Source organism: Panthera pardus, unplaced genomic scaffold (genome assembly GCF_024362965.1).
Source record: "Panthera pardus isolate Hobbes unplaced genomic scaffold, ASM2436296v1 HiC_scaffold_6, whole genome shotgun sequence".
In the NCBI taxonomy this organism is placed as follows: Eukaryota; Metazoa; Chordata; class Mammalia; order Carnivora; family Felidae; genus Panthera; species Panthera pardus.
This window is the reverse complement of record NW_026526991.1, coordinates 45111121-45125159: the sequence shown is the minus strand read 5'-3', so window position 1 is coordinate 45125159 and position 14039 is coordinate 45111121. Positions and strand designations below refer to the sequence as shown.

Sequence of the window (14039 nt, the reverse complement as noted above, 5' to 3'; positions counted from 1 at the left end):
GAATCTTTTCTAAACTAATATCATTTTAGAGAAAGGTCTTAAAGAACCCATAGTGGGTGAACTCTTTATTTAGGTAGTGATTCTAAGACTTCTAGATGTTCCAGATCCCTCTGATAGTCCCAGTGAGTTGAATCCATGGATGTTTCATCGATAATCCTGAAATGTCAGATTAGTACCCTGAGGTCAGAGAAGTCTGGTGACCTGCTAAGAGTCACACAGTGCTTTTTGCCTGTCTGTACTCTATTTCCTGATTCTGTGAAAACAAACTAACAAATCCCAACTCCTCAACTCTTAAAATGCATACAGCCAGATACATATGGACAGCAAGAGCATGGAGATTTAAAAACAGAGCAGAAAAAAGTAACTTGAACAGAATGTGGCATTTCCCTTGGTCTGTTGCTAGCGGCCCACATACAACATGCTTAAAAAAAAAAAAATCCCACCCGGTACTTCTTTTCATCATCATTTAAAAATGATTCAAATGGACCTTTAGGATGTATGGCTTTGGGCATGTAGCCCATCTGGGGATAAATGGAAAAGAGCTTCACTGAGCAAGGCTGTGTTTTCAGTGGTTGTCAGGCTACAGTTGATGTGTATTCTGTCTCTTCTTGTTGGTCATGCTTTGAAAGCCAAACACAACATTTTAGTTGTATATTTTCAGGAGTACAAAGCCAGTAGCATTTAACGTTCCCTTTTGCAAGAAAAATAATTATGGACATGATTTTTAGAATGCCTTAAGGATTTGAAGATGCGAAAGAAACATGTAAAAAGGAATTACCTCTTTTTATTGTTTTTTTTTCCTCCAGATTTTTATTTAAATTCTAGTTGGCTAGCACTCTTTTTATTCTTTATTTTTTATTTATTTATTTATTTATTTATTTATTTATTTATTTATTTATTTTTTACTGATTCTGAACTCCATCACACTTTGTTTTATTAAAAACTAGAGACATCTGTCTCTAACAACCAAGTTGTTACCTTTGGGGTGGCTCTTTTCTGAATATTGTTCCAATTCGAGTTTTTTTGCACAAATTCTAAGGGTTGGATATCCCATGTACTCATACACACTCTGCACCATAATTTAAAACTTCTATAAACTTAGACAGGAGTCCATAAGCAGCCAATTGTCTATGACCCTGTTTTGATGCTCCTGCCGTCAAGGAAAACTTCCTATTGATAACTCTTCCAAAAAAGTTTACACTATCTTCCTGATAACACTAAAAACTGCAAAAAAGTAATTGTGGCTGAATGAAGTGAAACACTAATCAGTCGCGGAATATATTTGTTCACTGCTTTGGTAAGTCTCCAGTGATGGGGCTCAGATCCCCAGCTTTTCTCAGTCTGAAGTTTTTGGTCTTGGATGTTACACTGTTGGCATTATATTTTAATCATTTTCCCAGTCTAAAAATAGGAATTATTCATTGGGAAAAATATTTCTTTTGTTTCGCCTCGACTTCTGGAGGCTTCTAATGCTTCATTGCTAGCCTTTATTTTAGTACTGCACACCTGGACACATCACACTGTATAATATCCGTAGTCAGGCTTTGGAGAATTTGTTTCAATTTACATACAATCCTCCAAATCCTCAGGCGAGCTAGATGTGAAATCTGATCCTGCCACGGCTCCCCAGCAGGATCTTCCTTCGCTGTCGGTGTTAATAGCCAGAGGCTTCAAGGATTCCCGCCCCCCCCCTCCCCGGGAGGCGCGATGGGGCTAAGCAGTCGGGAAAAGGGGAGACTGCGGGGCTGGCTGCGCTGAAGATTTACAATGTACTTCTTGCAGGCGGCTCAGCAACCCCCTCTGTGGCTGTGGGTGTCTGGTGTGACAGAGCGGAGAAAAGCTCTCTAATCTCCCAGTGCCTGCCTCTGCCGCTCAGCCGCTCCCCTCCCTCCCGCCTTCCCTGCCTCCTCGCACTCTCTCGCTCTCTCCTTTGCCTTTCTCCGGGAGTTTCAGTCCCCGAATGCAGCCAGAGTAGCCTTGGCAATCTGGACCTGGAGACTGTGTATACACACACACACACACACACACACACACACACAGGCACACACGCGCACACACATGCACACGCACTCGCACACACGCACTCCGGCTCTCCCCACGGGGACACAGAGCAAACCCGGAGCTTCATCTACCTGAAGGGGATGGCCCGATCGGACACTTCTTGCTCACTTGTCATCTCCGGAGGTCAGAGCAACGTCGGAAAGAGGGAGGCTCGCTGTCCGGTCTGCAACCTCACGCCGTTTGCCGCCACCGCTGCTTAAAGTGTCCAGGGTGGAGGAGAAGCCTTCTTCAGGGCAGATTCCCGGCGCGGCTCTGCGGCCCTGGGACTTCGCCCGCCTGGTTCACCCCGCTCTCTTCTTCCCCGGCCATCCTCTCGCCCCCGGCTGCGGAGTGCATGGCTCGGGCGCCTCCGCTGCTGCCGCCGCCGCTGCTGCCACGAGCACATCCCACCCAGAGGACTGAACGCCGCCGCTGGAGTGGGGAGAGAAAGCGGAAGCCCTAACTTCCCTCTCCACCGCTCCCAGTCCTTTCTAGCGGAGGACCCGTTGGAAGGCTCCCGCAGAAAGGCGGGCGAGAGCTGGGCGCAGGGGAGGGTAAGCCGGGAGCCGCAGGCGCACAGGGGCGGAGGCAGCATGTGCCCCGGCGCCCCGCGCCGGCCGGAGAAGTAGCGCGCGGTGGGGCGAGCGAGACGCTCCTTAAGTTGGGCGCGTCCCAGAGCTCGCAGCCCCGCGCCTCGGCCGCCGGGGTCCGGAGAGAGGCGGGGCTGATGGGGGGCGCCCAGGTTCCTGTCGCCTGCGGCCAGAACCCGTCTTAAAAGAACCCGGGCCGGCGTCTTCAGGGTCCCAGCTGGCGTCGCGCCCTCGTCCCGCGTGCGCTCTCTGATGCCTGCGCTGGCGGTGGCCCGGGTGGCCCGCTCGCGGGGGGTGCCGGAGGGGGCGGGGGAGGAGGAGGAGGAGGCAGTGTGATGGCCCTGGACGGCGAGCGGGGGGAGCAAGAGGAGGAGAAGAAAAAGAAGAAGAAGAAAAAGAAGAGGAAGAAGAAGAAGGAGGAGGAGGAGGAGGAGGAGGAGGGGGCTGAGAAGAGCAGCTCACCCTTCGCTGCCACTATGGGGGAGAACGACGCCGCGCTCCGGGCCGGCGGCAGGGGGCTCTCGGACCCCTGGACGGACTCCGTGGGGGTGCGACCCCGCACCACCGAGCGCCACATCACGGTGCACAAGCGGCTCGTGCTGGCCTTCGCCGTGTCCATCGTGGCGCTGCTCGCGGTCACCATGCTCGCGGTGCTGCTCAGCTTGCGCTTCGACGAGTGCGGAGCTAGCGCAGCGCCGGGCGCCGACGGCGGCCCCGCCGGCTTCCCCGCGCGCGGCGGCAACGCCAGCCTTCCGGGTTCGGCCCGGCGCAACCACCATGCCGGCGGAGACTCCTCGCAGCCCGAGGTAGGCGGGGAGGCCACCCCTGGGACCCCGTCAGCCCAGCCGCCGTCGGAGGAGGAGCGGGAGCAGTGGCAGCCGTGGACGCAGCTGCGCCTGTCGGGCCACCTCAAGCCGCTGCACTACAATCTGATGCTCACCGCCTTCATGGAGAACTTCACCTTCTCCGGGGAGGTCAACGTGGAGATCGCGTGCCGGAACGCCACCCGCTACGTCGTGCTGCACGCCTCCCGGGTGGCGGTCGAGAAGGTGCAGGTGGCCGAGGACCGGGTGGCGGGGGCTGTTCCGGTGGCCGGCTTTTTCCTCTACCCGCAAACCCAGGTCTTGGTGGTGGTGCTGAATAGGACCTTGGATGCGCAGAGGAATTACAACCTGAAGATCATCTACAACGCCCTGATCGAGAACGAGCTCTTGGGCTTCTTCCGCAGCTCCTACGTGCTCCACGGGGAGAGAAGGTAGGGAGGGAGGCGGTGCCCGGCGCCGCCCCACCCAGCCAGGCTGCTCAAACGGCTGGGCGGCCGGCGACCCCAGGGACCGGGCTGGCTTCTGAGACCCGAAAAGCGAGTGGTGGGGGAAGGAAGCGTAAGGTGGGGGTAGGACCATTACCCAGACCCCTTGGGATCTCCCACATGCCCGGGCTTTCACTGCTGCCAACTCCACAGACTCACTCATCAGTGCCAAACAATGAATGCCACCCCCTCCTCTAGTCTGGAACCCCCACCCGTCAAAGTTCCTTAGCTAGCGTGGTCTAGCACAGGTCTTTTTAAAGTGTAGTGTGAAATCTGAGCGATACCAGGGTGGCATCAAAAGCCTGCCAAGATACGGTCCAGGGAAAATACGTGAGGGCCAAAGGCCGGGGCACATCCAAGTAAGAAGTCAGTGCAGGGCAAATCGTTCCCTCCCCCTCAACGTGCCCACCTCGCCTATTATCTGGCAGGCGCAGAGTAGAGGATGACTTTGGCTGCTTCAAGTTTTCCAAAACTGGAACTTGAGATTCAGAGCAGTAAGAGCGGGTCCAGGTGACAGACTAAGGGGGAGGCTGACAGGGGTCCGGGGAGGCTCCCATGGTCAATGCCAGCGAGAAATTTCCTTGCAAGTGCTGCCAGCTGTCTCTTAACGCAGAGTGACTCCAGTTTTTTGTTGTTCTTGAGTTACTGCCTCTGGAAATGACTCCAGTGGTGAAAAGAGGGAAAGCTAGCGACAGTCTCAAATGCCTTGTTAACGAGTGCCTTTGATGCTTTTTAGATTTGGACCGTCTTTTATTCTTTATTTTTTGGAGAGGCTGTGGGGCTTTCCACCACTTGTTTAGAGCTCAGACTTTGCAGTCAAACAAAAGTGGGTTCGAATCCCAGATACAACTGTGGCTGTGGTGAAGGCTCGAAGAAGCTGACGAATCTAAGTCACCAGTTGCTGACAATGACCGCCTTTAGTGCTTATCCAGCGACGTATGTTAACTCACTCCTACAAGAACCCTATGTGGAAGGTGTTGTCCAGGACACTTCCTATCTTATAGATAGGGAAATGGAGGCAAGAGGTCAAGTCATTTGTCACATAGTGAGCTGACAAAGCAGGGATTTAGACCCAAGCAGTTTGACTCCAGAGCCCGGACTTTTAGTTTTAATTTGATGATAATAGTAATATTCTCACAGGATTGTTGCAGGTGTCCATGAACAAATGCATTGAAAAGCACTTAACCTATACCTGGCATATAGAGTGTCCACTATAAATATTGGCTATTATGAGTATCCTATGGTAGTTAGCATTCAAGCATATTATTGTATGAATAAACAAGTGATTCTTGCTTTTTGCCCTAATCCATTGCATTTAAAATAACCTTGATTCATTAATGAAATGAGTAGAGGGCCCGCAAACAACCAAAATGAACTTAAAAAAGAAATCGACAACCTTAGAAGTAGAGGCAGGCTGGAGATTAGCAGTGATGCCCCTGGCAGAGCCTCCCCAGTTCTCAAATGATTTTCACAACAGCAGAAAACTGAGGCTCAAAGCAGCCCTGGGTGCCTGAGATCAGCAGGCTTGTCAGTGGAGAGGTAGGACTTGAACTTTGGTTTTCTGATGGGCCAGGGCTTGTGGTCTCTGCGAACTCACAGAAGAAGTTTGTTATTGTATAGGAGACTGGGAAATTTCACTGTGTTGTGGGAAGACACAAAAGTTTTATTCTTTTATAGTGTGCTATGAGGTAACCTCAGATAAATTTTCCAATGGTTTAGTAGCTGTGTGATAGCTAAAGCCTCCTATAAGTGAATGTATAAATTATTCACTTTCAAGCTCCTACAATCAGAAGTGGATAATTTAAGCCTCTTCTACCACTTCCTTCAACATATTCTGAACAATACAGATTAAATATATTTTTTAAAAACCCATGATCATATCAGATATGGGAGAAAAGGCATATAAGGCAAATTTGCATGTTGTGTTTGGAAACAAGCTTATGTTGAAATGTCAATAGTGGGAGTTGCATATCATTACTGATAAATCTTGCTCTAGTGAAATAAATACTTCCAACAAATCCTGCTTTTTTTTTTTTTTTTTTTTTAAGCCATGCCAAAATGTATTTGGTGGAACTGAGCTTGTTTTGGTCAGCGCTTTCAAATTAACAGGACTCTTAAAAAGACCAGATGTTTCTGCTTGACCCATAACTGATTTCTTGTACCCCTAGTGCATGTTTGTGTTCAAACTCCCTCCCGATTTTCTCCCAAAGATGTAAATAACTTGGTTGAAAGTTTAACCTAGTGGACATGTGGCTAAACTCTGCATCCCAATAGAATATCAGGATTCAGTACTTCTGGGCATCTCAGGATGGTTTTGTTTCTAAATAGCATCTTAGAGAAAGTCCTTATTCTTCTTCATATTTTTTTTCCTTCAATACCAGAGTGAATATGATAATTTCTTGAATGTTTCTAGCTGGAGTTGATATGGCAAAGACAATCTAATGAGCCATTTCACGATTATGTTAATATTACATATATTAAAAGTTTTTTGATTTTTTGATTGCTGTTGTTACTATGGGTACTTGGAACACTTTATTTATTTATTTATTTATTTATTTATTTATTTATTTATTTATTTATTTAAATATATGAAATCTATTGTCAAATTGGTTTCCATACAACACCCAGTGCTCATCCCAAAAGGTGCCCTCCTCAATACCCATCACCCATCCTCCCCTCCCTCCCAACCCCCATCAACCCTCAGTTTGTTCTCAGTTTTTAAGAGTCTCTTATGCTTTGGCTCTCTCCCACTCTAACCTCTTTTTTTTTTTTTTTTGGAACACTTTTTAAACATACTAATGTCAGGAACTCAGCCAGGTTTGGACTTCAGTTGGTGATGATTTTGTTCCCCAAATGCTCTGTAATCTGGCATTTAAAAACACACTTTCCAAGAGGACATAGATGCAAATTCTAAATTTTCATTTGATTAATGATTAAATAGCTTGATCTTTAGTTAGTCATAATTTTTGCCAATTTAATTGTTGGATAATTTTTGTAATAAAAATAAATACTTATGCTGCCTAATGAGTCAAAGTGAACAACTGGAAATATATAAAGAACAGTACTACAATTCGGTCCACCTTACTTAGCTTATATGGAAACAACACATTAATACCCAGTCAATCTGATTCTTTGGTTTACTCCTTAGAGGTCTGAGAGGAAGAAGTCAGATGAGGCCAGGAAAATTAGATTTCACTACTGTTATATACTTATGACCCCTGGAAGGTTTTATCCCCCACTAGGTATTGAATGGGACCTGGTTTTGTCCTACAGGGAACACTCAACATCCCTGGTTCCCATCCTGCACTGGACGATGGTAGAGGGACCCACTCCTTCTTAAAGCCCAAGGCTCCTCTACTTTCTGTTGAGCATTTGGCTAAAGGGAAAATTCACCACTTGTTGAATATTGCAAATAAGTTTCTCTCAGATTTGAAATGTTTGCACATGGCAGTAAGTTATCTCCATTAGGCAGAACACACACTCATTTTTGGCTCAAGTTGGTGCATGGTAGGCAGATAAAAAGGGTGTGTATTTATGCCACAGGATCCTATAGTAGAATATACTTGCTTAGAATTAGGTGTATGTTCATTTACCTGAAGTAATTGCCGCTATCGGGTAGCCAGATGGCAAGCATGTCCATGTTCAAAGTAGGGTACCTTATTTAGAACCAGATGGTTGGACTCAAAGAAGAAATTTACTCAAAGTAAATGAATATTTTATTCACTTTCAAAAGGGAGACTATTTTTCTTTGACAAACTTTGATTGGGTCTATAATATGCCACAGTTACAGAAGACAAAATAAAAATAAGTGGTCTTTTTCTATAAAGGATATTTAAAGAGAAACCATGATCTCCAAGTAAAATTGGAAAATAACACTGTGGTTCTCAAAGAGAATTGCAAAAAACTCTTTTGCAGGAATCTTGTGGAGAGGCTAGAGGATTTTATGGATAGGCATTTGATCTTTTGTGGTATTAGTGTAGATGGTTTGATGCCTTGTAGTTTTCTGGACTGAATTAATAATCATGATATTTAATAAAAACAAGAAAACCACCACATTGCTTTTATACTGAAAGCAGCCTCATTTCTCCCATTCACTCTGGTGAGGAGATATTGTTACATGAGCAAGCTGGAATTCATGTCTTTTTGCTCCTCTGTAGAAGGCTCTGAACTGAAAAACTTGTAAAAAACCATTTGTGTCTGTGAAAACTTTTTTAATATGGTTCCTTTATGGACTTAACTCATTGCCTTTCTGTCAGACACATGTAACCATATGGCCAAACTGAGTCCAGTGCTAGATTTTGGTCACAATTTAGAATGCCACCAATAAACCTAATCTACAAAAATTGTTTTACAAATGTTTGTTCAGTTAATAACGCAGTTGGGTGGGAAAATCCATACAGTTGGTGTTTATCTTGCTGTGTTTTTCATGATGCCATCTTATTTGATTACCCTGGATAGTAATAAAATATACACTTTCTCTGAAAGAGTTAAAGTAGTTTTTACTTATTCAAAGTACTCTGAAGCCTAAACAGGGGCTGTCTGCTCTGGATCTCTTTTGAACAAGATGGATCTGTGACTGGTTTTCTGGTGTTTGGTTTGCAAAGCATGTTTATTTCCTCAAACCAATTCTCACCAATGGGGATGGGAATGGGCTTCAGGCAGTAGTCCAGGGTGATGGTTTAGGTTTGCTGAGGATGGGGACATTTGTCCATGTGATGACAAGAAAGAATGGGACTCCTTTAAGCACATCTGCAAAGGATGGTATAAAAGGAGCAAGGAAGAAATGATTAAGGTTTAATACATAAATGTTTTACAGTCTGTAAGGAAGGGTGTTCCTCATCACCCCATGTTCATTATCCCACCGGCCAGCAAGGATAATCATCATCACTGTCAAAGTGGTCAACTTCCTTTTAATTGTTTTGTCTGTCCCCTGTGTGCTTTCAGATTTGCAACAGTGGCTGGGGTCCTCCAGAGCTTTTCAAAGTCCCATGTCATCCTGCTTTTTGCCACTAGAGAGTAGACAGTAGCAAGTCGACTGTCACTATGTTGAATGTGGGTGAATATAAAGATAAAAGATACTCCCCACTCTTCTCAGTTTCCTGGCCAATCTGGAATGACTCATGTGGCCACAATGGATGGTGGTGTTGGGAATAAGATTGGCAAGATAAGGTGGGGCTGAATTGGGGTGAGGGGCCCCATGCTCACCCCTCCTGACTTCCCTGCTCAGTTACTGAATAAATGAGTGACTGGGTGGTTTAAGGAGCTCTAGCACTGTTTTTTCAGAGATGGGATGAGCTGATCCTTCCTAGTTTAGACCTACGTTCACTTGCAGGGTGAAGTTTTACTTTAATTATTCAGATCTTTCCCTGTGACCACACAGCTGAAAAAAAAAAATCAGAGGAATGGGTAGAAAAAGAATGAAGTTTTAAAGTTACCACTCTTGGCTACTTTTTATCTCTTTTAAGAACAGTTTCAAGCCACTTTTGGTTATGTTGGTGGATGGAAAAGATGTGTGTGTGTGTTTAGTGTGTTCAGGGACTCTGAAACCAGGCTGCCTGGGTTCATGTCCTGACTCTGCTTCTTACTAGCAAAGCTAGCTTTATGACCCTGGCTGCATTTCCTAACTGTTCTGTGTCTGGTGTCTTCATCTGGAAAATGGGGATGATGATAGGGTTATTGTGAGGATCATGTGAGTTAAGTAATAAAACATTTAGAGCAGTGTCTGACAAATGGTAAACACTTTTGTGGGTATTAATATTATTATATTATTCTATGGCTGGAGATCTACTCTTTGCACTGGTACAGGGTCATAGAGGGTCAATATTTTTACCTTGGGGTTTCTCCTACTAGCAAGGCCGGGGTGGGAATTGTCCTTGTAGCCATTGCTTCCACTGCTCTTTGTTTTGCCCCACAAGCAAAATTCAAAAGACAGAGGAGAAAGCAGAGCCTTTCCACCATGAGGAAGAGAGCGAAGAGAAGCGCTATGGTATTGCCCAGCTAGAGATACGCCATGCTTGAGCCAGACATGATGAGATGGAGAGGGCTGAGAGAGTAGGAAGAGAATAAGGAAACAAAGGGAACAGACACCTCTCTGATTATGGTACTGCTCTCTATCAGCAGTGAGAATAGCAGAGGTCAGGGGTTGGGGGGGGGTTGCCCTCCTTGTCACTGGAAGTCGGTGCATCAAATTGTAAAACCCCGAGGACCAAGGGAGAGGTACACCAGTCATTAGCTATTGTTCCCAAGACTTTGAATTCTGATGGTAGCAGTATTTTATAATACTTACACAATGCTTTGCCTCCTTCCAATATTAAACAAACGAATCTCAGACACTAGTTTATTTATGCCTATGAGAACCTAATATTATGGCTTGCAAAAGTAATTTTAGTGCATTCATAATATTCTTCATCAATGGTGATCAAGCACTCAGGACTCATTTTTGATAAGAGTATTTAGTACATAAATAGGAAAACAATTATGAATATTGTGCTCTGTTTTTATAACACGATTATTCACATATGCACCGCTTCCTACATACATATTGCTGGCATTATTGCATTATGTTTTTAGTTTACTAGAATGGTTATTTAAAAAAATAGATTACACGCTTGCTTATAGCACTGAATATTCAGCAGGAGTACTTTTCTGAAATGGCAGAGGTTTAATGACTCATTGAAGTACATAAAAACACACAGTCTAAACAACGACCCATTTTGGCTTAAAATGTTTTGTCATTGAGTAATAATTTGCATTTTGATTAACAACCTTAACTTTAAATGGGACACGTGTAACTTCCATGACCTTGTCAACTGAGTCCATTTACTGCAAACAGTTGAATAGTAACTAGATGTTCCATTAGAACTTTTCGTTAGATCTTGGGAGTTTTTATTATCAATCTGAAACTCTTGCAACACCAGGCAGATTGCTATTGCAATGGAAGCAAGTTCAAAGATCATTTTTCACTGCTGTATGTGTGGTATGCATAAATGTGGTCCTAATGGAAACCTCTCCAATGGGGCATGCCCTTTGTGAGGTTCTCCTGGTTTTGGTGGGCTCCACAGAGAAAAGCCATGAATCAATCTGCATGCTCACAGTGTCATGCAAATGTTGGTTTCCTCTGCATATTTTAACTTTATGAAAAGGCAAACTGAAAATAATGGAACAGAAATTGTTTTGTATCACATACAGTAATTTGTTGGCAATATCAGCCAACGTTAATGCATTACTTCTGCTGAATCTTATCATAATGACTTGACACAAGTAGCTTGCCTAGTGAACTTCCGCAGAAATAAGAAGAAATCAATTCTCTGTATCCTTCAGAAGCAACACAGAGCTCTATGCCCTCCTCAGCTCAACCAAAATGTCAAATAGACAAGTTGTTAAGAAATAAAGTAATTTATTTTAGATAGAAGAGAATTAAAATACAAGTATATTATTTACGTTTTTCTCGTTATGCTAAAGTGGCATTCTTGGAATGACACTTCTAGATGTCACTTTTGGAAGTGGAATTTTTCATGGTAATAGAGAGATTCATTAAAAGATGAAAATGATTTTGTTTAAAGAAGCAGGAGAAAAACCGAAAACGAACTACTTTTCCCTATTACCTTCTGCCTCCTGCTGTTTTATATTACTTCTTGCTGCATTTGCATATGTATTTTGGATCCATACTGTATATTACACTTTTTTCTATTTTTAATTAATTTTTTGTACTTCTATCTGGTGTCCTGCTACCAACTCAAACTTACTTCGAATTTACTCAAAACCCAAATTCATTATTTTCTACTCCAGTCACCTTCTTTAGAGGCCTCTCTGCTGTTTTTAATGTCAGTAAGCAGAAGAGAAGTGCCCCTTCCACCAGTCGAAGGCAACCCTAAAATACATACAATGAAGACAGAATTCTATTTTTTTTGAAATCCAGCAGAACCTGTTGCCTGTTGAGGGTACTGAGCCTTGAACTAGGTCTCTTTGTTAGACAGGAGAATATCAAGGGTGAGAGGGGTGTTAGAGATGGACCAGAAATACTGAGTCCTGATAAAATGAGAATCTGTGAGAGAACAGACAGCGCACTAACTTAATAAGTGAGTCGATACTTTTTTAAAGGCTTATTTCTGTGCTACTTACAGTCGACTTGCTGACTTCGTCATCTGCTTCTGACCTTTAAAACACTACCCAGGCTTTAAGATCAATTCTTAGGTTTCTTCCTCCATAAAGCCTCTTCAATTCTTAAGGCCAGTAGTTCTCAACTGGGTAAATTTTGTGCCCCCCCCCCCCACCCCCGCCCCAACGCCAGGGTACAATACAGTTGCTGTGCCTGGATATGTTTTGGTTGTCACAGCTGGGTGGGAAATGCCACTGGCATCTAGTGGTAGAGGCCCTGGATGCTGTTCAACATCTTAAAGTGCAGAGGACAGCCCCCCACAAAGAATAATTATCCAACCTTAAATGTCAGTAGTTCCAAGATTGAGAAGCCTTGCTTCAGGAGAATGTAAGTTCTTCATACGTTTTCCTTCTTTGTCATGGCTTTTTGTAGAATACCAGTTTAGGTATTTGTTTAATTTCTTTTATTAGAGTATAAACTCCCCGAGGGAATGATGCATATATATTTATCTTTTTCTCTTCAGTATTGAATAGTCAAGAATGATGATTAAGAGAAGCAAATGCATTATAGAGCTTGCAGTAAAAAGCTATTTAGTGGTAGTGTAATTTACTATTAAAAAATCTCATCAAATAGAGAGAATATTTTATTTCTGAATATTGTACAGTTATAAGATCTTGAGCTTGGAAAAGACCTAAAAGTAATCTCATCCAACTGTTCTTCTTCATCAAGGGATTTCTTTTGATTTCCTAAATACTGAATTGAAATTCCATTGCGATCGTCCTCAGTTGCCAGACTGTGAAATTGGTATTTCCTCATTTAGACATTATCAGAATATATGGTGGCCCTCTGTGCATAGATATATACTGTGTGTGTGAATTCATTAAGAATATTAATTGCAGAAAAAGTCACTAGATGATCTTTATATCCCTTTCAACCCTGAGAATCAGTGATTTAAATTGCTGGCTTTACTAACATATTTACATACTACGTAAGGCAAAAAGAGGCTGCACAACATGATTCTTCTGTATAAATATTTGGTTTATTAATTTCTCATTAACCCAGAGTATTTAATCTTCTACATCTAATAAATCCCTACCCATTAATTGCTTAATGCCAAACACACCTTTGATTTTTACTTAATGACTAATACATTCTAATAGCATCCCCTCTGTTGAACTCTTGTAGAACTTTACCCCCAATGTTGTTACTTGTGTTTTTATGTATATGTATGTATTTTTTTCTTTTCAGTTAGATTGTCCTTAAGGACAAAAATGGTTATATTTTTTTAAAAATCCTACCACGTACTTAATATAGTGAAAAGCTCATACACAGCAGACCACATCTATTTGTTCGGTGGTGGAATTGGAGTCCTCAGTACTTGAAAGTTAAAAAGGAACACTTTTTCCTTGTATATGAAATCCTGTAGGTAAATTTTAAACAGCTCAGGAGAGAAATATCAAGCTCAGTGGATATTTCAATTAATAAGATGGAAAGATGAGATACAAGAACATTAGGTAAGACAAAAGCATGTGGAGAGAAATTGTAAATGGGTACATGTTAACTAAAAGGTAGCGACATTTCATTAAACAAAACTATTACTGTCAAAAGAAAATCATAAGGAAAAATACTACCATGGTACCGGCAAATTTGGAAAGAAGAACCTTTGTTACCAAAAGTCGAATTAAAACATTGTTTATAAATTACGGCTAATGATTCATTTTACTCTTCTTGAAATACAATTACTTCTTACTGAGATGCAGAAAATGTGACTGCTAGACACAGCTTTGTACTAATTGCCAGTATAAACTGTGGACAAATCACTTAACCCTATTGGAACTACTTTTTCATTTTAGAAATTTATGAGAGCTGGACAATTTGTTTCTAAGATTGCTTCCAACTTTAACCTTATATTCATCTGAAGATTTGTAGTTAAGACTTTCCCATATATTATATCATTTTATCATCTCGACAGCTTTGGAAGGAAGGCCTAGAAAGCATTATT

General features: G+C 43.0%; 1 protein-coding gene across 1 annotated transcript in view; it reads left to right on the top strand.

The window, feature by feature from the left end:
• Positions 1–2825: 2825 nt before the first annotated feature.
• The window catches only part of TRHDE (thyrotropin releasing hormone degrading enzyme), a 392491-nt gene continuing 381277 nt past the window's right edge, over positions 2826–14039 (top strand). The window contains exon 1 of the mRNA XM_019455116.2: positions 2826–3885. Within this exon, the coding sequence (XP_019310661.2) occupies positions 2966–3885 (920 nt within the window). The 5' untranslated portion in view covers positions 2826–2965. The remainder of the gene's footprint in view (positions 3886–14039) is intronic.